Genomic DNA, 21,221 nt, shown 5'->3' with positions numbered 1-21,221 from the left:
TCCACTTACTACTTTGCTCTCGTCTGTATAACCCCCCCCTACCTTTAAAGCGGTATTCCACTTTCTCTTTCCAGCATTTTCACTTTGACATGAACAGTCACCCTTCGACATTTGTGTCCTCCAGGAATATGTATTCATTACCGCAGATCAGACTTTATTGAGAATAAAGCAGGAAAAAATTATTAGCCTATTTGGAAGTGTGAGGCCCAGATAAATAATCGTCTCCTGTGACAGATTGCCTCTAGACAAGCACTCTGTAGAAATGTTTTCCGAACTTCTAAAGCAGCTGTCTTTTGCAGCATGACTGAATAGCAACAATCCTCTAGCTGTAAGACGTGTGAACACATGAAGTCCCCCGATCGAATAGCTGGTTCACATACAGTACAACATGCCATAGGAACTCTTCTTTTAAGCTGCGTTAACAATTAAAAGCCTCTTGTCGCGATGGCAGTCATGGTTATCCAGTTGGAGTTTGAGTGTTTTCAGTCGTTGAGTCATTTGTGGATGTGGTGGTGTGTTCAATATTCTTTACTCGGTGAATCCTGTCAATTCATACAAAATTCAAACCCTTTCAGTAGATATTAATAGGACAATTTGGTCAACATTCAGTTGGCATTCAAGAGTAACTACACCCCAAGTACTGAAATCACCATCTGCTATTGGCTGGACCTCGGTACCAGGTGATGTCACCTTCTACAGAGTACAACAGGTGGTGATATCAACTGGCACCAAAGATCAGCCTATAGCAGATGCCAGTTCAGTACCCTACTTTTCATTCCATTAGATACCAGGCTTCAGGGTTCAAATTTGGGTTAGGGGTTCAGTTACTCTTTAAATTCCAAGATCCACAAACATTACAACCAACTACTAATAAAGTTGAACAGAAAATCTCTCTTAGTTCTTGTTTCGTGTGAACTCAGCAAGACTGAACAGATTTAGTACCATTTAGGTTGGGGTTTGGTGTAGAGCTAGTGTAACAGGCAGCCAGTCAGGAGCTGGTTGGATACAGAGCCATTGTTTTTGCTTTGATTTGATTGGCCAATACCCAAAATGCAGTGTGAAATCCAGCCTTACTAGTCCTGCATAGCTCATTCGTAGCACTAACACTGCTAGGGTTAACTTTTCTGTGGAACCACCCATGCTAAGAATGTATACACTCATGATACTGTTTGGATAAAAGTAGTGATCTTTTCATGTGGAGATCCATTAACACATGGGTTTTGTACTTTATCCTCTGAATGTTGACCAATCACACACTTTCATTCTGCCAGTTACCATCACTGACCTGTGTCGTCCTTGCTGTGTGTGTGTCTGTATGTGATTTTTATGCATGCTTTATTGTATGCTGTATGCAGGGTCACTACACGCGAGCCCAGGCCAACAGCCCCCGCCCCGTCATGACCTCGTCGGGCCCCGCCCCGAAAGGCTCCCAGGGGACGTCGGCCTCCCAGCAGCAGAGCCAGTCGCAGCAGGGCCAGCAGCCGGCCAGCCAGGCGCACCACTCGCCCGGAAGCGGCGGGGGGCGGGAGCAGAGGGAGCAGCGCAGCTCCCGCTCGTCCCGGAGAAAAGGGTCGGACAGCAGCGTCCCCGAGGAGGACAAGGAGAGGAGGGAGGAGGCCACGGGGAGAGGTGAGGACAGGCCATACGCACCACACCATCCATATATACTGTATGTGAGACCTAGTAGTGATCAAGGTACACATGTGGGTCTCCAAAAATGAATGCTTCGCTCCCTCTCATTTTCTTTTTTTTTATTCCTCTATCCAGACTCCAAATCAAAGGCCAAGCAGGTGGTGAATAAACGCAGGAAGGCCGAGGAAGACGAGAAAAAGGCGGGGCTAAAAAGGCTGAAGACAGACATGACGTCCGACCTATCGGAGAGCAGCGACTCGGAAAACCCGCACAACAAGAGGACGGCCCACTCCTCGTGCTCCTCCTCTTCCTCGTCCTCGTCGTCCTCCTCCTCGTCCTCGTCGTCCTCCTCCTCCTCGGAGCCCAACTCCGAGAACGAGCTGAAGACTCGCAGCAGCAGCGAGCTGAAGCCAAGCGCCGTTTCCAAAATGGAGGACGACGAGAAGCCGGTGACGCTGATGCAGGGCGCCAAGCTCGACGACTCCCCGCCCCTCATCGGTCGGATGTCCCCCTGGGCGGAGCTGCAAGCGGGGGAGGACGGCAAGAAGGGCGTCGTCAAGGAGACGGGCACGACGATAACGAAGGAGGAAGAGGAGCTGGTGGCGGTAACGCAGATCACCCGATCTCCACGGCAACAGGTGCCCCTGATGACCGACACCGTCCAAGGCTGCATAATGGAGAGCAGCAAGAGCACTGTGAAAGGTACAGTCAGTATATCCACATAGAGAGAGGCTGCACATATAATGTAAATGCAGCGTTGTGCATGTAACGGAATTGTATCCAATTCCGGACACTCGGTCACTCGCGTAATTTCCGGTGTTTACCATTTTTATACGGAGTTCCCAACCGAAAGATCAGTGACGTAAATTCATACACATCTCAGAAGCTAGGTATCACATTTCATAAATATCTATACACATTTAAGCATATAAAACACTAAGTTACGAACTTAGTCACGAACAAGAAGCGGGAAGCCTTAAATCCCACTTAAATCCCAGAGAATCGGTATTGGCTGATAAATGGAAAAATAAGAGCTTTGAGTACATAGCCTGCACTTCTTACAAGTATCTGTAACATTGTGAAGGTACAGGAAGGGTTAATAAAGGGTTAATATCGAGTATATGAATACACCGACACGGACGAAAGTAAGTGTCCGGAATTGGATACGAATTTTGAATCTCAAAAATAGGTGCGCTATCATCCATTTGCAGGGACTGGAAGAAAATCAATTACAAGTTAAGGTAAAAGCGATATCAAACTTTAAAAAAGACAGATGGAGGATTGTTAATCTATGAGAAACTTCAGCGAAAACAGTACAGGATGAAATATATTGGTATATGATTGTGATTTTTTTGGTCATATGCTGTCCGGAATCGGATACCCTGATGTTATACAATGTAAATATACAAACTGACTGGTCCATGTATACATGTACCACACTGTCAGTGAATATACAGATTGACGGGTGCATGTGTACACCTACCTCAATGTCGTGTAATGTACAAATTGACCAGCACATATGTACATTTTTTATATACGTATTTTTTACACTAGGCCTTATATTACTTTTCCATTACATCTCCAGAATTTTACTTAATCCTCTTGGCCCTGAACCATAGCTCTCTGTCCACTTCTGGGCTCCAGCCTTAGCCTTTTGCTAGGAGATCCCTACTTTCACCAGCTCTTGCGTTGTGGAGTGCTTCCAGTTGTTTTTTGGCCTTCCTTTCTTCCTCTTGCCTTGTGGGTTGTGGTCCAGTGCTTGTCTAGTGATGCGTGCCCATTCTTTTCTCAGCGTATGACCGATCCACCATCTGACGATTGGGTCCATGGGCTCTTGTTTCGATTTTTTCCACAGTTCATTTGTTATTTTTTGGGCCAACAAATCCTTGATGAAGACCTGTGCTTTGCTTGAATGCTGCTTGCTTTGATGAAATTGTGTGTCCGTTTCCAGGTTTCACCGCCATAGAGAAGAACAGATTTGAAGTGCTCAGTGTTAGGTGGAAAGCATGTCTGGCCAATGCGAAGTTTATCATCCTTGTACACTCTATCTGTGCTGATGTTTCTCAGTCCAACACATCTTCAACTGGTTCTCCCCCTGTGGTTATTGCTCTAGATGAGCTAGAGTTTATTCTAGTGACCTTTGTTTTACCCATGTTGATCCTGAGGCCTAGTTGTTACTATTTTCCTGTAGTCTCTCTATCACATTGACGAACTTGGATGGAATCCCATAGTAGGGCTGGGCGATATGGACCAAAAATCATATCTCGGTATTTTTAGGCTGAACGGCGATACACGATATATATCTCGGTATTTTCTACGAAGTGGGCTAAATGTTCATTTGTAAGTCAAAGCCACATGTGAGATGTCACAAGCACTTTTATTAAAACAAGACTGTGATCAAAATAAAATGCAAAGACAGGGTTTCCTTCCCTGTTTTAGAACAGTCTGTTAAGTTCAGAAAATGACATCACTTTACTGTAATGCAGCCTTTAAAACCAGGAAAAGACACTTATGCCATATCACGATATTACGATAACCAAAATCTAAGACGATATCTAGTCTCATATCACGATATCGATATAATATTGATATATTGCCCAGCCCTATCCCATAGTGTCGCATTAACCTCCAGAAGGTGTTTCTGTCTAGTCTATCTAGTGCACTCTGTATCCTAGCTAGAATGATTCAGCAAAGGATTTTGCTGGGAATAGAGAGAAGCGTGATGCCTCTCCAGTTCTTGCATTCACCGAAGTCGCCTTTCTTGGGGATTGTGACAACAAGGCCCGTCTTCCAGTCTGTGGGCACCTCCTCTTGGGCCCAGATATATAAGAAGACTATATAGGACATCTGTGGTGGCATTTATGTCCACTTCTAGGACATCAGGTGGAAGGTTGTCACCTCCAGGTGCCTTGCCTGTCTTGTTTTTTGATGGATCATTTGATCTCCTTGGATATCTTGCCACAAATGATGTTTAGGTCTCGGTCAGCTTCTGTGACATCTGGGCTTGTTTCTGGTATGGGTTTGTTAAGAATATCTGAAGTATTCTCTCCAGTGCAGTTGTTGCTGGTCTTTCATGTAGTGGTTTCCCTGTTTGACTCTGATTGGATGGCTTACTTCCCAGCTAGTTGTGTGGTTATTTTGTGCAGCTCTTTGGTGTTCCGTTTGGCTGCTGTCTCTGCCTCATTTACAAGTTGTTCAGCGAATGCTTTCTTGTCCCTCATGCATTGCTTCCTGACTGCTCTGTTCTTTTGAAGGTCTGCTTTCTTGGTGTCTTTTTTCATTCTGTTCAATTTGAGTTTGATGTCTCGCCTTCCTTCTATATTCGTCCCAAGTCTCATCTGACATCCAGTCTTTTTGTTTTGCTGTCTCTGAACCCTAAGACTTCTTTGCAGGTGGTCGTAATGCCGTCCTCGCATCTTGGCCACTTCTCATCGATGCTTACTCCCTCTGCCAAAGCTTGGAAGCTGTTCTGTAGAGATATTGCCCATTCCTGGCCCGTTCCAAAGCGCCTCTGCACCCTGTTTCCAGCATTCTTCTTTACTGCCAACTTCATTTGGAGCTGTCCAATCAGAGGGCGGCGATCAGGATCTATGTCTGCTCCTCTCTTAACTCTGACATCTAGAAGAACTCTCCTCCACTTCCTTGCTATTGTAATGCAATCCGGAATGGGGTCCGGCGAAATCCTTGTGGTTTTGTTGGTGGGTTTGTGTGGGAAGATACTGTACTTCCTCTGATCACAAGTTCATTGCAGGCACAGACGTCTGTTCTCATTCATCTGTCCCAGTTCCTCGGACCCCTTGATCCCTTTCCAGTTGTTGCAGTCATTACCAACCTTGGCATTCATGTCTCCCATCACTATATGGGTCTCTCTTTGGTACCTCATGGATTACAGTTCGTAATTGTTGGTAGAATTCCTCTTTTGCTTGGTAGTCTGCCCCCCTTCCCCTTCCCCTCCCCCCCCTTCCCCTTCCCCTCCCAAGGTTTGGGCCAAGGATTTCATACACCCTCTATAGGGGCAGTCTGCTTGGCTCAAGGTGGTTTTTTGAGTTTGAGTATCCATGGTCTGTGTTTCCACTTGTTTTCCGCAGTGGTCGTAGATTATTGTACTTGCATAGGCTCCATGATGAGGAGATTTACTAGACTATGCTTCATCTGACCCTTCAGCCTAGACTTGTCCGGTTTGGTTCCTCCCACCGGCATAGCTCTGAGGGATCCTAAAGGTACGCAAGCTCCCTTACCATGACTAGTTAACAGTCTGTAAGGGGGACACCTCCAAAATTGGCAATTGTGTTCACTCTTACCTTCAGAATTCAAGATAAGTCAGTTTCCTCTCCTGTGAAGGATCAGAAAACCAAACAACATTGATGTTTTTGCTGGATAGACCTACCATTTCTCATCAAAGCAGTGGGAATACTTCCACTCAGAGAAAGTAAACTTTTCTACCATGTCTCATCAGAGCAGCCCAGTGTGAGAGGATGACAACTAATTAGGAGGAAAAGGAACCAGGGGATGTAGGTGGGATGTAATGTTAGTTGTTGTATTTTTTTATTTATTCATTTATTTATTTGATAATCCAACAAATCCGGTATTTACAGAGGTGAGAACAAAACAAATGACTTTTTTTTCTCAATGGTAGCTGTAATATTATTACTGAAATTGAGTATTCAGAGTCATTAAAATCCAACTAGAGCTGCAACGATTAATCGATTAGTAGTCAACTACTAAATTAATCGCCAACTATTTTGATAATCAATTAATCGGTTTGAGTAATTTTTTAAGAAAAATAAGTCAAAATTCTCTGATTCCAGCTTCTTAAATGTGAATATTTTCTGGTTTCTTTCCTCCTCTATGACAGTAAACTGAATATCTTTGGGTTGTGGACAAAACAAGACATTTGAGGACGTCATCTTGGGCTTTGGGAAACACTGATCCACATTTTTCACCATTTTCTGACATTTTATAGACCAAACAACTAATCGATTAATCAAGAAAAGTAATCGACAATGAAAATAAACGTTAGTTAACATGTACATAAAGGTATGCGTTTTCCAACACTCATTATCCATCATTTGTTTTTAGCCTCATCCCGGTCCCAGACGCCGTCGTCGTCCCACCTCCACGGCAGCGGTGTGATCGACATCACGGAGGACGCCCAGGCCACGGTGCACCGGGAGAGCTCGGAGGCGGTGTCGGCGCTGCTGGCCTCCCAGAAGGCCGAGTCCACGGCCCTGTCGCCCTACCTCCCCCTCAACCCCTCCCCCGTCTCCTCGCCCCCCGTCCCGCCCTCTCCCTCGCCGTCGGAGGGGGGCCGCCGGACGGACGCGGAACCGGCCGCGCAGCAGCAGCAGCAGCAGCAGCAGGGCATGATGGGAGGCGGCTTGACGGCAGCCAGGAACCTCAGCAACAAGATAGAGTTCGCCCACTCTGAGGTCATCAGGTACGATTGCGGAATTCGGAAGTCATCGGATTGTGTTTACGTGTGTTTATTTATTATGAGGTATAGTTTTATTCTGAATGTTAAACTTCATGTTCCTTTTCCAATGTCGTATATATGCTTGCATCAAAATTACAAAAGTCGTATGAGGCCGTATCCTTTTCCAGGATTCCCACTGTTCATGGAATTCCTGGAATGAATTTTGAGGTGTATTCCATACACAACACATGACTATTCCATTTCGAATAGTCATTAAATTCTAAAAATTCAAATAGTTTATGCGACTGTCGTCTTGTCTTAAAAAGTATATTTTCATAGCTTGCTAGTAGTAAATAGGTATAGCTTGATTAGCCCCGAACCGGTCCTTCTCTCGTTTTAACGTTAAAATGAGAGAAGGGCCGGTTCGGGGCGTTTTAACGTTAAAACGAGAGAAGGACCGGTTCGGGCTGTTTTAACGTTAAAACGAGAGAAGGGCCGGTTCGGGGCGTTTTGACGTTAAAACGAGAGAAGGGCCGGTTCGGGGAGTTTTAACGTTAAAACGAGAGAAGGGCCGGTTCGAGGCGTTTTAACGTTAAAACGAGAGAAGGGCCGGTTCGGGACGTTTTAACGTTAAAAGGAGAGAAGGGCCGGTTCGGGGCGCTTTAACGTTAAAGCGAGAGAAGGGCCGGTTCGGGCCGTTTTAACGTTAAAACGAGAGAAGGTCCGGTTCGGGGCGCTTTAACGTTAAAGCGAGAGAAGGGCCGGTTCGGGGCGTTTTAACGTTAAAACGAGAGAAGGGCCGGTTCGGGGCGTTTTAACGTTAAAACGAGAGAAGGGCCGGTTCGAGGCGAAGAACGGTCGGAACAGTTCCCAGTGAATATCGAATTGTATTTTTGCTTGAAATGCCCATCCCTAGTCTTCCAAAGTAAGGGAACTTGAAAAAGTTTCTGGTGAAGTCGGGGAATACCAGGGGATTTTTTACAAGTGGGTTTACTTTACAGGAATACAGCAGAATGTGTTTTCCAAAATGTTTCACACATTCATTGCGTTAGGTGGTTTTGCAGCCCGACTGGAGTGGGAACCAGGCTGAAAATCATTAACAGTCCAGTAAGGAAGATCATTTTCAGGTCATGGAAGCACTGCAAGTTAGTCATGAAAAGTAATGGAACAGTCATGGAAATTGACGTCAGGGCCACAGTGGGAATCAACCATTCAGATGACTAATAAAGGTTGTGAAAATTGGGTTAATGTGTGGTGCAGTAGTCAGACCACCCCAAAACCACAAATGTACATATTTAAAATGCCATTTCTGTTTTTTCAGGCCGGTGACATCGGCGGCTGAAAACGCAGTGCTGGTGGAGAAAGAGAAAAATGCCCTTCATCATCATCACCATCATCATCTTCATCATCATCATCATCAACAACAGCATCATCATCAGCACACACAACAACAACAACAGCAACAGCAACACTTCACATCTATCCTGCCCTGCATCAAGAGCCCCTCTTTGTCAGAAGAGGCGAGAAAACAGCAGCAGCAGCAGCACCCGCCCCCCCACAAGATGAACCCAAACCCCCCCCCCGACCTGGCCAAGCCCAGAAGCAGCCCCAACCCCAACCCCAACCCCGCCCAGCTCGACCCCCTCAAACAGAAACCCCAGCACCCCCACAGCCTCCAGAGCCACCCTTACCCCAACGCGCACCCGGCCGACCTCCTCAAGGCCAAGCCCCACCCGGGCCTCCTGGACGTCTCCAAACCCAAACCCAACACCTCCCCGGAGGTCTCCAAACACAAAATACCCCGGTACTCGGACACGTCCCCGCCTCCGACGGGACGCCCGGCCGCCAAGGCGGAGCCGGCCGACGCGCCCCGGTCCGGCTTCAAGCCGGTCCCGGCCCGCTCGGAGTCCAGCACCAAGAGCCCGCTGATCATCGACAAGAACGAGACCTTCACCGTCTACCGGGACCCGGCGCTGGTCCGCTCCGACGCCGAGAACTCCGCCGCCGCCACCGTCTCCTCCAACCACGTGGCGGCGTACCTGCACCCCCACCTGCACCCGCTCCACTCCCCCTCCCCGCACACCCCGTGCCTCGCCCCGGGCCAACAGCACCCGCACGCCGCCTCCCACCTCCTCGGCCCTCCCCCGACCTCCGCCCTGCCGCACCCGCACCCGCACCAGCACCCGCACCCGCACCCGCACCCGCACCTCCTGCCCCCCGGCGTGCTCCCGGCCATGCCCCCGCCCCCCACCGCGTCCCTCCTCGGGGGCCACCCGCGGCTGGACTCCCCCGGCGGGCTGGGCCACCTCGCCCTGGCCCACCCGGCGGCCGCGCACCAGCAGCAGTACCTACAGGTCCGAGTCCAGTCTCACAAAGCTTCACTAGCCAAAGATTTTTTAATTGAGAAACCAAAATTGTTGTGAACCAAATGTGTTTTTGTTTCTCAGGGCCAGGGACCCCCTCCGCCCCCGCTGCTAGCCCAGGCCCACAGCGGGGCGGCCGGGCTGGGCCTGTACCCCATCCTGTGGCAGTACCCCAACGGGACGCCCTCCTCCTACCCCCCGGGACTCAACCTGCCCCCCACGGCCAAGTGGGTTCACCCGGAAAACCCCGCCGCCGTCAACTCGGAGGTCTCGCTCAGGAGGGTAGGTGGACTCATGACAGCCTGTGTGTGTGTGTGTGTGTGTGTGTGTGTGTGTGTGTGTGTGTGTGTGTGTGTGAGAGAGATCTTGAATGTGAAAACTGGATATCTTTCCTGGGTATGTAGCGTTTTGAAACTGAACTCTTCAATTTGAGTTCAGGTTAGGAAGATCGGACAGTGACAAAATGTGTGACAGAAAAACAGAGGGAGACGAGATGGAGAGAAAGAGATAGGGAGGGTCATGGAAGGACATGCTTTTGGAAGAGAGTGTGTGTGTGTGTGTGTGTGTGTGTGAGATTCTGCTATCCTCACCTGTCAGTCAAAGACCAGCTCCACTCTCGCTTCGCAAATATCATCCCTAAATTCTCTCTCTCCTTGTCTCTCCTTCTCTCTCAGTCTCTCCACTTTTTCATCTCCACTTTTTCATCTCTCTCTCTCTCTCTCTCTCTCTCCTTGATCCCGTATTCCTCTCTTGTGTTTATCCAGTAATGGATCTCCTCCAGTGCGAGACACCTCTTTGTCTGTGACAGCCAGTCGTCTTATTTCTCTTGGAAGAAGGCGGTGAAGGGAGGATGGAGAGACATTGGATGGAGAAAGAGGAGAGATATTTGGCAGGCAGGGAGAGGGATGGAGGGATAGGAGTAGAGAAGGAGTGAGGAAAAGGGAGGAGAAGAGGCCAAATGAGATGTCGCCGGGCTATTAAAAGAGTGTGTGTCCATACTGTCATGACATGGGCCTTTTATTACTAATGGGATGTGGTCCAGGTGCAGTTTGATTGATTACATATTTATTGTAGAATTGATCAATACCTCATTGGTTGTCTATGGGGAGACCTGAACCTGAACTGATTCTAATGAGGCATTTCGATCAGATGCCACACAAGTATGAATTGATTCTTCTTCTCCTCATCATCATCATCCCTGGTTTCAGAGAGAGAGAGAGAGAGAGAGAGAGAGAGAGAGAAAATATATGTATACCTGTGTGTTTCATATTGTGGCTTTTCTTCTAATCACACTGTAACCGTGTGTGTGTGTGTGTGTGGGGTCTTCCAGAACACGGCCAGTCCGTGGCTGCACCAGACCACCGGCGGTTCCCCCGACGGCCTGGGCCTGCTGAGCCACGTTCCCGTCCGGCCGGCCAGCGCCGATGCCCACGCCCACCGGCCCCCCATGAAGATGAACACGCACGCCAGCCCCCCGCTGTCCAAGACCAGCATGGACCTTCATAAAGAGTGAGTAGATGGGTAGAAGCTCTTCTCTCAAATTGCTGCTCCTCCGCTGTTTCTCCACTCCACTGCAAGTAAAGCCCGGATTGGCTAAAACATAAGGATACACCAGAAGCAACCAGTAGTCAGTGATTGGCCGGTCACCGTTTCAGCTGCCCAATCACAAAGGTCTACATTTGTTATTTATGCTCATGTGCCATTTGACAGTGATTTTATTTTATTTTTAGTTCTTTAAACCAGTGGTTCTCAACGTGGGGTCCGGGGACCACCAGGGGTCCTTGAGGCCGTTCCAGAGGGTCCCCAGCAAACTGACGAATTGTTAAACTTCAGCATTACTTCATTTGCAAGAAGTTAACACAATTAGAGAATGTAGAAGAATGACTGTTTTGATCATAGTTTCTCTGTTATCTCTCTACCTACAATACAGATAGTCATGGAGTTCTGGACAAAATCATATCTAACAATAAAAATATTCTCAGATTTGGGTCCGAGAGACAAAATCTCATCAAATGGGGGTCTGTGGCCCAAATGTGGACTAAATTAGGGTCCTTGATATGAAAAAGGTTGAGAATCACTGCTTTAAACTTAATTTCAGACAGAGATTGGTCATTTCATTTCACTGCGTTCAATGTTTGATTATTGGATTCATTAACTATTTTCAACTGTTAATAAACACATATATTAGTTACTGAGAAAAAGCATGTGCAATAGCATGTACAGCTATTTGTTGCCAGACCTTTCGGGGAGTGGTAGCTTGTACAGCACTCTCCATCTAAACCTTACAGAGCTCTAGCCCACGATCACAGCCTCCCACCGGTGTTCCCCCGAAAAAGCCCTCGGGTTCCTCACCTTTCCCCAGCCCGCATACAGAGCCCGCTTACTGTCCCCGCCTGCCTAAACCTCCCCAGGCTCGGAGTAGAAAGAGACAGCGGCCTCCCAGTTTCCTGCCAACCCCCCCCAATTCTCTGCAGATACCTGTCACAGAGAGAGAGAGAGAGAGAGAGAGAGAGAGAGAGAGAGAGAGAGAGAGAAATGTGCTTTGTGCATTTGAACAGCATGTCCTTTCCTTTGTAAAGCCAGTACTGCTCAGAGTGCACAAGCGGACATGCGACCTCAGTCCCCCCCCATCCACCCCCCCATCCACCCCTCGAGAGACAGACGGGACAGAGACACAGGCAGATAGAGGGCCAGAGCCGGGCCCAGTCATACGAAGTGAGGTGGTACTAATCCAGTATGATAGCAAGCACTAGATGACCTCCCATTCATCCAGCAGCCTGTGTCCTCCTTATGAAACCACTGGTCATTATTTAGACACTGCTGAATAGCCGTGCACACACACACACACACACACACACACACACACACACACAGATTCAGCCTGTTCCGACCATGTTCCTGTATCATGAAAGCCATTATACGCCACTCGTCTCTCTCTCTTCAGCCTGGTTATGTCACATTAATTAAATTCAAGTTGGCTGAGCAGACGGCCTCCTGTTTAATGTAGTACCATGATACACTGCAGCTCGCCTAAACTTGGATAAAACTAATTTGATTTCCCTACATCCAGAATTATTCATTTACTGTACGTGCGTTTTTTAAAAATCCATTTGCTCACTCGTTCATTTGTTTGTTCATTTATTTGTTTTATTTGAAATTGAAAATGTCGGTAGAGTGCTGCTACAATTCCTAGAATTCACAGGGCTGGGCGATAATTCAATATTATCGTTTATCGTCTTTCAGTGGAATCATATCGTGATGATATGAAGATATTTTAATATCGTGACGCACATTTCTGCTGTCTAAATTGATGATGACAAGCAAATTTTACTTAAAAACTCTCATAATGAGGAGGAATATTATTTGAAAATTTCAGTTTTGTTTGACATCACACCTAACATCACCATTCGGTTCAATGAGATGAACATTAATTTGATTATTTAACGTGATTTTGCATACATGAACCATATCGTGATATATATTGATATCGAGAAAAATCCTTATGATTATCATGACATTGATTTCAACCATATCGCCCAGCCCCAATAGAATATCATGAAATTATGAGAGGTGTACTTGTACTAGAGGTGACACTGTGAGAACACTGCTCGAGTTAAACAAAGATTCATTAAAAACAATTATTATGTGACATACTGTATGTAAAGCATTTAAAGCTCGCACAGGAAAAGTCATGACCTTATTTCCCTTGTTGATGATACATGTGTGTATGTGTCTTCTGCAGCGATGTGGATAAGAAAGGCTTCGTGGACCCGATCAGGCTGACGTTGGCGCAGCTGAAGCAGGAGCAGACGGACAGGAGTCGAACGCCCACGGGGAAAGACGCCCACCTCCACCGCCTTTACCTAGACGCCCACAGCAAGGCACGCCTGGCACAGACACAGGTACAGGTAAAGCCAAAATTTGGATCATGAGACAAATTCTTCTGAGAGCGTGTGTCCCGAGAGAGGAAGTTTAAAAACCACTGCTCTCTTAACGGTGTTTGTGTGTTTTTTTTTTCCTGTGGCAGGACGCGGTGCAGGCGGCAGAGCGAGCCAGCAAATACAAAGAGGAGAACCGACGAATCCTCCAGGAGAGCATCGAGGTCGCCCCGTTCACCGCCAAGATCCAGCGCTCCGGCGACCCGGGCGTGGACCGGGACCGGGACCGGGACCGGGACCGGGAGCCCACGTTCCCCGCCCGCCTCCCCGCCCTCGCCGCGCCCAGCCCCAAGGCCGGCCACGCCCACCCGCACGTCCAGTCGGAGAAGAGCAACTACTTCACCACCCTGTCCAACAGCGTGGTGAACGAGCCCCCCAGGCTTTACCCCTCCAAGGAGCTCAACTCTTATTATGAGAAGGTGTCCGTCGGGGCTCCGGGGGTCGCGGCCGGCGCCGGGGCCGCCATGGCCAGCCAGGGGGCTCTGTCTCTGGGCGGCTACGGCGCCAAAGCCTCCCTCTCCAAGCCGCCCCCTCTCATTAAGCACCAGCCCGAAGGAGGGGAGGGCTTAGCGGGGAAAATCAACGAGCAGCTCAGCCAGCAGGTGGCGCATCAGCATCACGCGGGGATAGAGCGGCTAGAACGACGCAGCCCCGCCATCTCCCCTTCCTCCTCCTCGACGACTGCCTCCTCTTCCTCCTCGGCCCCCAACCACCATCACCACCACCACCACCATCACCACCATCAGCAGCAGCAGCAGCAGCAGCAGCAGCTCAGGGGAATGCCATCTCTTCACCGAGCGCCCGTCTTCCACCCGCCCACGCAGCACGCGCTGGAGCGCAAGGAGGCGGCCGAGCGCGAGAGGGAGCGAGAGAAGGAGCGGGAGCGGGAGCGGGAGAGGGAGAGGGAGAGGGAGAGGGAGAGGGCGGGCTACGGCGGCCGCCTGTCCCCGCCGACCCTCACGCCCATCCAGCCGGTCAGCTTGGCGGCGGCCGGCAGCAAGACGTCGGCAGAGCAGCAGAAGCCGCCCACGCTGCTGCCGGAGCTCAGGGAGGTCAAAGGTCACGGAACGCCGGCCGCCGCCGCCGCCTCCGTGGCCTCAGCCGCCGGCGGAGAGATGATGACGTCGGCGGCGGACGTATGGAGGGGCGGAGAGATGATTCAGGAAAGGGGAGGGTGGTTCCCTGGAGAGAAAGGAATCGGAGGGATGCGGGGCAAACCCCAAGCAGCCATGGCCTCTGTCATTGTGCGTCCGTCAACATGCATCAAATATGAAAGTGGGCTGCCTGTCGGTGCTAACAAACCTGGTGCTATGATCCATAAGGAGCTCCTCCAGGGGAGGCTCTATCCCTCCAAGCCCCACGGAGAATGCCCAAGACTGGGGGAGAGTGTTAAAGAGCCTGGGTGTAGCCCTGGAGCTGGTAGGATTATCCAACTCAACACTAACCTGGATGACAATTGTATCCAGTATAAAAAGACTTTTATGCGTGGCATGCAGGGACCTATGGGAGCCAGTAACACTAACTCAGTGTGCAGGACTGAGATTTCAGCCTCGCCGGGTTTTGGTGTACTGAGTAAAAGTGGGATAGCCACCACTGACTTGGGCTACTCAGTTTCAGCTCGGGGTGAGTTTACAGCCCATAAAACTGGCATTGGTGGACGGGTGCTGAGCCACTCAAGTCCAGGAGAGCACCAGGAGGGGTTAGGGTCACGTACCACATCTCCGGGGGGGTCTTTGCCTCCCCCAAGTCCAGCAGGGACGCCTCGGCCCAGCCCGAGCATCACCCCGACCCCCGGCACCGTCTCTGGCTCCAGCCAAGCTTATTCCCCCTCCTTCGTTCACCTTAAGAAGCACAAGGCCGCCTTGGCTGCGGCTTTGTGCCAATCCAGAAGCAGCTCCTCCAGTGCTCCCACCTCTATCGCAGCTGGAAACTCCTCTGTGACCTCTGACTCAGCTGACAGAGCACCCCTTCACAGCTCCCCCCCTCCGCCCTCCTCCAGCCAAGCCTCCTCCTCCTCGGTCGACAGCGGTAGCTGTAGCTCGGCGAGCGGTAGCACCACGCCAGGGAAGTCCAGCCCTTTGCCCAATGGCCAAGCTTCTGGATCGGCGTCGACGGGCAGCGGGCAGCCCAGTAACTACCACAAGCTGAAGAAAGCCTGGCTGACCAGGCACTCGGAGGAGGATAGGAACACGACTACTAGTACCACTACTACTGGTACTAAACCAGAGAAGCCGCCTGTTACTGCCACTAGCACAACTAATACAACAAGTAATGCCACGGCCATGTCAGAAATAATCAAACCGTGTTCAGTCAATCTCATCGCCTCCACCTCCGGCGAAGTGGAGATGAACAAGGAGATGGGAAACAAAGGAGCAGAGCGAGAGAGGCAGCCGGAGGAGAAGACGGGAGGAGCGGCGGGCGCGGGCGGCGGAGGGGAGGAGAGGAAAGCGGCGCCCGCGTCGCGGCGAGGCAGCAAGCGGACCTACGAGTCGGGCTCGGAGAGCGGCGGGGACGACTCGGACGCCAGCGAGAGCAAGATGGAGGGGCGGGCCAAGCGGCAGCCCAAGCCGACCTACAAGAAGAAGCAGAACGACATGGCCAAGAAGAGAGGGGACAACGAGAGGGACGACGAGGAGGTGAAGCCCAACGGCATCTTCCGGTCGGCCCGGGAGAAGACCAAGCTCAAACTGGCCAGCAGCAGTAAGTCCATTCTGCATCCCTCCCTGTCCAGTAGAACAACTCTTGCACTCAGGCTGAAGCCCCGCTATTGCGTTCAGATGTATCGCATGGGAAGTGAAACGAGGAACAGATGTTTCATTGTACCGCCTACTCGGGGAATGAAACCTATTTTTTCATCCTCCAGACCCAAATACAACAGCCACTTTCACTACTGTACCAAGTCAATTTGGCCACATGTGCTGAACTGGAGGAGTAGCAGGGTCTGTAAGAAGGAATCTATTATGGTTCCCACCAAATCTTATTAAAAGCTACAGTATAAGAAAGTAATCTCTAAATGTCTAGAGAGTGTTACCAGCCTATTTCTGATTGAACATAGCTAATGAAAGTTGTGAAACTATAAATGAGCACAATGGGATATTAGGTTCATCATATCCAACTATATCGTGTTAACCCTGTTCTGTATTGATCTAAGATTAGATATGCATAATGTGACCAACTGGAAGACCAAGCAACAACAACAAAAGAAAAAAACAACTTAACAGTACTGCCAGTCCCATTCACATATGCCCCTGAATATCACTATCTAATGTTGTAGTTACATCAAAATTAAACTTATTTACATTGGAATGGTGAAAAAAAAAATTCAGACCTAAACTGTATTTAAGTCATTTTAATGCTCTAAGTATTTTAAGGCCATAAATCGATAGACTTTTTAAGTACTTGTGGATAGCCTTCACATAATGTTAACCTACAGATGGGTAATATGAGCTCTGTCTAGTGCATGTTTTCCCCAGCATGTCTAGGCATGTCTCACCTCTCACCCCCGCCAAGCTGGTTTGCACTAAAAAAAATTCCTAGAAGGTAGATTCCTGTAATTCAATATTCCTAGAGCGTCAGTCTAGATCAGTGACCTTTTTGAACCTGGAGCTCCATATCATGGCACAACATCTCTCTCTCTTTCTCTCTCTCCCTCTCTCCCCTATGATATGAAATCCCAGTGTTATTCTGTCTGTATTCTGTCATGTTTTTATGTGTTTGACACCGTGGATATGAGCCGCTCTCTCGTGTCACTGCACTGTAGAAGCTGTCGGTCCAGTGTAGGGTTTCACACACACACACCAACATCTGGTGTGCAGCTGCGGAAGGGTGTGTGTGTGCACATGGTGTTTGACAGGCTGAGAGCTGAAGTATTCCATAGCGTAAAGAGTAGCACACACACAAGCAGAGAGACAGTGAAGAACAAGATGAATCTGTTTAGTATGTGAATTTCATCTATTTTGCAGTTGCAACAATTAATGCAACCCATTCCTACAATGTTTGCGAGAATTTGCAATTTTTCAAATAGTTTTTCTACATGACAAATCATCACACTTTTTCACATAATATGGATATGTGGTACGATATCAAATCCCGATGCATGCAACCTATACTGAACAAAAATATAAACGCAACACTTTTGTTTTTGCTCCCATTTTTCATGAGTTGAAATAAATGTGTTAAATAATTGTGTTGTGTGATTAAAAACTGCATATTTTAGAGTGGCCTTTTATTGTGACCTGTGCAATAATCATGCTGTTTAATCAACATCTTGATATGCCACACCTGTCAGGTGGATGGATTATCTTGGCAAAGGAGAATTGCTCACTAACACGGATTGAAACAAATTTGTGAACAAAATTTGAGAGAAATAAGCCTTTTGTGTGCGTAGAAAAAGTCTTAGATCTTTTATTTCAACTCATGAAAAATGGGAGCAAAAGCAAAAGTGTTGCGTTTATATTTTTGTTCAGTATACATGCAACTTGTATTTGAATTTAAAAATAAGTCAATTTGACATTATTCACCTGGATTGAACCAGTTGTCATAATCACAGGACAACGAGACACAACAATGGAAAGAAAGACAAATAGTTTCTTGATTTATATTTGGGGAGACACCTCAGTTCAGTCAAAAATTGAAGGCACATACCATAACCAAAATGTGATTAAACAAAAAGCCAATGTCACGTCTTCGTTATTTTTACTCGATTTTACTGTTATTTTTTACGGTACATCCTAGAATAGATATGAACAGTCATCCAAAAAAAAATCACATGAGCAACAAAGTCACCCAAAGCCCATAGGATGAGTATCCAGATAAAGAGTCATGTTTTTACCCCATCAGGAACTAGAAGGAATATTAGGACAAGGATAGGAAATGAGCCTGGATTGCTAAACCGGTACTACCTATACCCCCCCCCCTCCCCCCGCCTCATGATACAATATTGGTTTTGTTAACAGACGGCATCCCCCGCTCGGTGCTGAAGGACTGGAGGAAGGTGAAGAAGCTGAAGCAGACGGGCGAGTCCTTCCTGCAGGACGACTCGTGCTCGGAGATCGGGCCCAACCTGCAGAAGTGCCGCGAGTGCCGGGTGGTCCGCAGCAAGAAGGGCGAGGAGCCGGCCCACTCCCCCGTCTTCTGCCGCTTCTACTACTTCAGACGGTAAGGCTCTCTCTCTCTCTCTCTCTCTCTCCACCTCGCTTTCATCCGGAGAGGGACCGCATTCCCCCCCATCACAGGAATTGCCTTCGTTCCTTCTTCTTCTGTCTCTCATTCGCCCCCAGAAGAAAACCCGTCCTCGCTCTGAAATCTAGATTATTAACCGCATTTGTTCGCATGGCTTGTGCAGTTATGTCTCTCTTTTTCCATGTTTCTCTCTCTCTCTGACACACACACACACACACACAAAAAAACACAAGTTGGATAATCCAGCAGCAGCAGTCTGGGGTCTAGCGGGGTAAATCTGCCAAAGAGGATTTTCTGCTCTATAATCTTTTCCCTTACTGACTCACTGCAGAACTGCTGCTACTGCAATCTCTCTCTCTCTCTCTCCGTTTCCTTCTCTTTTAGTCTATCTCGTCTGCACTCCACTCTTTTCCCCGTCTCATCCCCCTCTCTCTTTCTCTCTCTATCTCTTTTCATCTCTACCTCTAATTCTCGCTCTCTCGCCCCGTCTCTCCCCCCCCCCCCCCCCCTGTCTGCCGCAGTACAGTAGAAGGTGGCGGATTAAAGCCTCACACTGGGATTTCATAATCCTTTACCTGAGCTGACTGGGTCATTTGAGTACAGCAAGGAAATTGTGCTCTTTACCTGCGGGGCAGTCTGCAGACGAAAACCATCCTTTCATTCGTTCATTCATTCATTTTTTTGTCCACTGGCCACAATGGCTGTTTCGTCTCAAAGTCTACCAGCCACTTTCACTATTTTAGAAGCCAACTAGATGTTGAGAATAGGACTCAAAGCGATGGTTATGATAGATAAATTCAGAAGCTGCAGTCAAAATTTACCCGCATTTGGCTTGGGGCTTGTATTAATTTCCCATTCTGTCAGCAGATTGCTATTCTGACATCAGAGGCATGCACTGATATGTAGGAAAGTTTGAGATTATTTTTGGGGGCATTTTCGCCTTTGATAGTTCAAAGTAGAGACAGACAGGAAAGACTGGGGGGGAGAGAGGGGGCATGTAACAAAGGACCTGGGTCGGATTCAAACCCAGTACGCACCTTAGACCGCTGAGCCACCAGGACGCCCCGTGTAGGAACATTTTAGGGATCTGGCAATATTTTGAACTTCCCAAGACTAGATTCTGTTCAGCAAAATTAGCCAAAAATGTGGAATTTTAAAGATCTGTCTGGGTCTTTACCCCTAACTGAGGACTGTTCACCTCCCCTCCAGGCTTTCCTACAGTAAGAACGGAGTGATCCGCATGGACGGCTTCTCCAGTCCGGACCAGTTTGACGACGAGGCCCTGGCCCTGTGGGTGCCCGGGGCGCTGGAGGAGAGCCAGCTGGACCAAACCACTGCCAAGTACATCCTCAGCTTCATCGGAGACAAGTTCTGTCAGATGGTCCTGACCGAGAACACCGCAGCCACCTGGGTCAAGAAGGACGGTGAGATGACGATGATAAAAATGATTCCCCAAAATCTAAATGTCATGGCATTACTTATTAAAATCATGGTTAGTGAGGGAGATGAGTAATGATTACGCAACCGCTCTAAATGAAAAGCTCAAGATAAGACAGATTGTTTACTTGTGTCATGTGCAAGGTTATTATAGTTTTGCATTTTTCATTAGTTTTTATTTTTATTTCGTTTTGACTCTTTGTTTTCAATTTCAGTTTAGTTTTAATTAGTTTTTAAAGCGGGTTTGCTGGTTTAGTTTAGTTTTTATATTTTGAAAATGCTTAGTTTTAGTTTAGTTTTTATTAGTTTCAGTGTTAGTTTTAGTCTTTTTTTGTAATATGGGGTATTTGTCAGGGGCGAGATTCAAAAAGGTAAAAAAAAATTGGAAGATAGATTTCATATCCACCAAAAATACTAGGCTTATGTATGAAATAAATGACAAAGAAGAAAACTAAAGACATTTTCTCTATAATTTTAGTTTATTTTAGTTAGTTTTGTAAACACACAATACAGTTTCAGTTATCGTTTTTTTGTAAAGCCTCGTTTTTATTTTTATTTCAGTCAACGAAAATGTTTTTTCACACCTGGTTTTCGTTATTTCGTTAGTTTTGGTTAACGATAATAACCTCGCGTCGTGTGTGTTTCAGCCAAGCTGGCGTGGAAGCGAGCGGTGAGGGGGGGTGAGGGAGATGTGTGACGCCTGCGAGGCCACGCTCTTCAACATCCACTGGGTCTGTCAGAAATGTGGCTTTGTCGTCTGCCTGGACTGCTACAAGGCCAAGGAGAGGAAGAGCTCCAAAGGTCAGTACTGTGTGTGTGTGCTCTCTCACCTTTCTACGATGTACTTTATGCTAATGTAGGGATTCCTTACATTTTCATATCACAGACCCCTGTTTGAGCTGCACCAGTGGTTTTCAGCCATGTGGCATTGAGTCTACAGCAGTGGTTCTCAACCTTTTTCATATCAAGGACCCCTAATTTAGTCCACATTTGGGCCCCGGACCCCCCATTTGATAAGACTTTGTCTCTCAAACCCAAATCCGAGAATATTTTTATTATTAGACATGATTTTGTCCAGAATTCCATGACTGTCTGTATTGCAGTTAGAGAGATAACTATGATCAAAAAAGTCATTCTCTAATTGTGTTCACTTCTTGTAAATGAATTAATGGTGAAAGTTTAACAATTCACCAATTTGCCGGGGACCCTCGGGAACTCGCCCAAGGACCCTTGGTGGTCCCCGGACCCCACGTTGAG

At 48.0% G+C, this 21,221-nt stretch overlaps 1 protein-coding gene across 1 annotated transcript in view; it reads left to right on the top strand.

Moving 5' to 3' along the window:
• The window catches only part of LOC139667869 (probable JmjC domain-containing histone demethylation protein 2C), a 60,292-nt gene that overhangs the window by 24,224 nt on the left and 14,847 nt on the right, over positions 1-21,221 (top strand). Inside the window, 12 exon segments of the mRNA XM_071547343.1 lie at positions 1,356-1,629; positions 1,768-2,334; positions 6,712-7,069; positions 8,367-9,399; positions 9,493-9,690; positions 10,739-10,917; positions 13,151-13,310; positions 13,436-16,046; positions 18,302-18,503; positions 19,737-19,951; positions 20,612-20,640; positions 20,642-20,765. Coding sequence (XP_071403444.1) covers positions 1,356-1,629; positions 1,768-2,334; positions 6,712-7,069; positions 8,367-9,399; positions 9,493-9,690; positions 10,739-10,917; positions 13,151-13,310; positions 13,436-16,046; positions 18,302-18,503; positions 19,737-19,951; positions 20,612-20,640; positions 20,642-20,765 — 5,950 coding nt within the window.

The sequence above is a fragment of the Centroberyx affinis genome, unplaced genomic scaffold (assembly GCF_046629955.1).
Source record: "Centroberyx affinis isolate AG114_WGS23_722 - 3 ecotype Tasmania unplaced genomic scaffold, CSIRO-AGI_Caff_v1 ptg005838l_1, whole genome shotgun sequence".
Taxonomy (NCBI): Eukaryota; Metazoa; Chordata; class Actinopteri; order Beryciformes; family Berycidae; genus Centroberyx; species Centroberyx affinis.
This window is presented reverse-complemented; position numbering and strand designations above follow the sequence as displayed.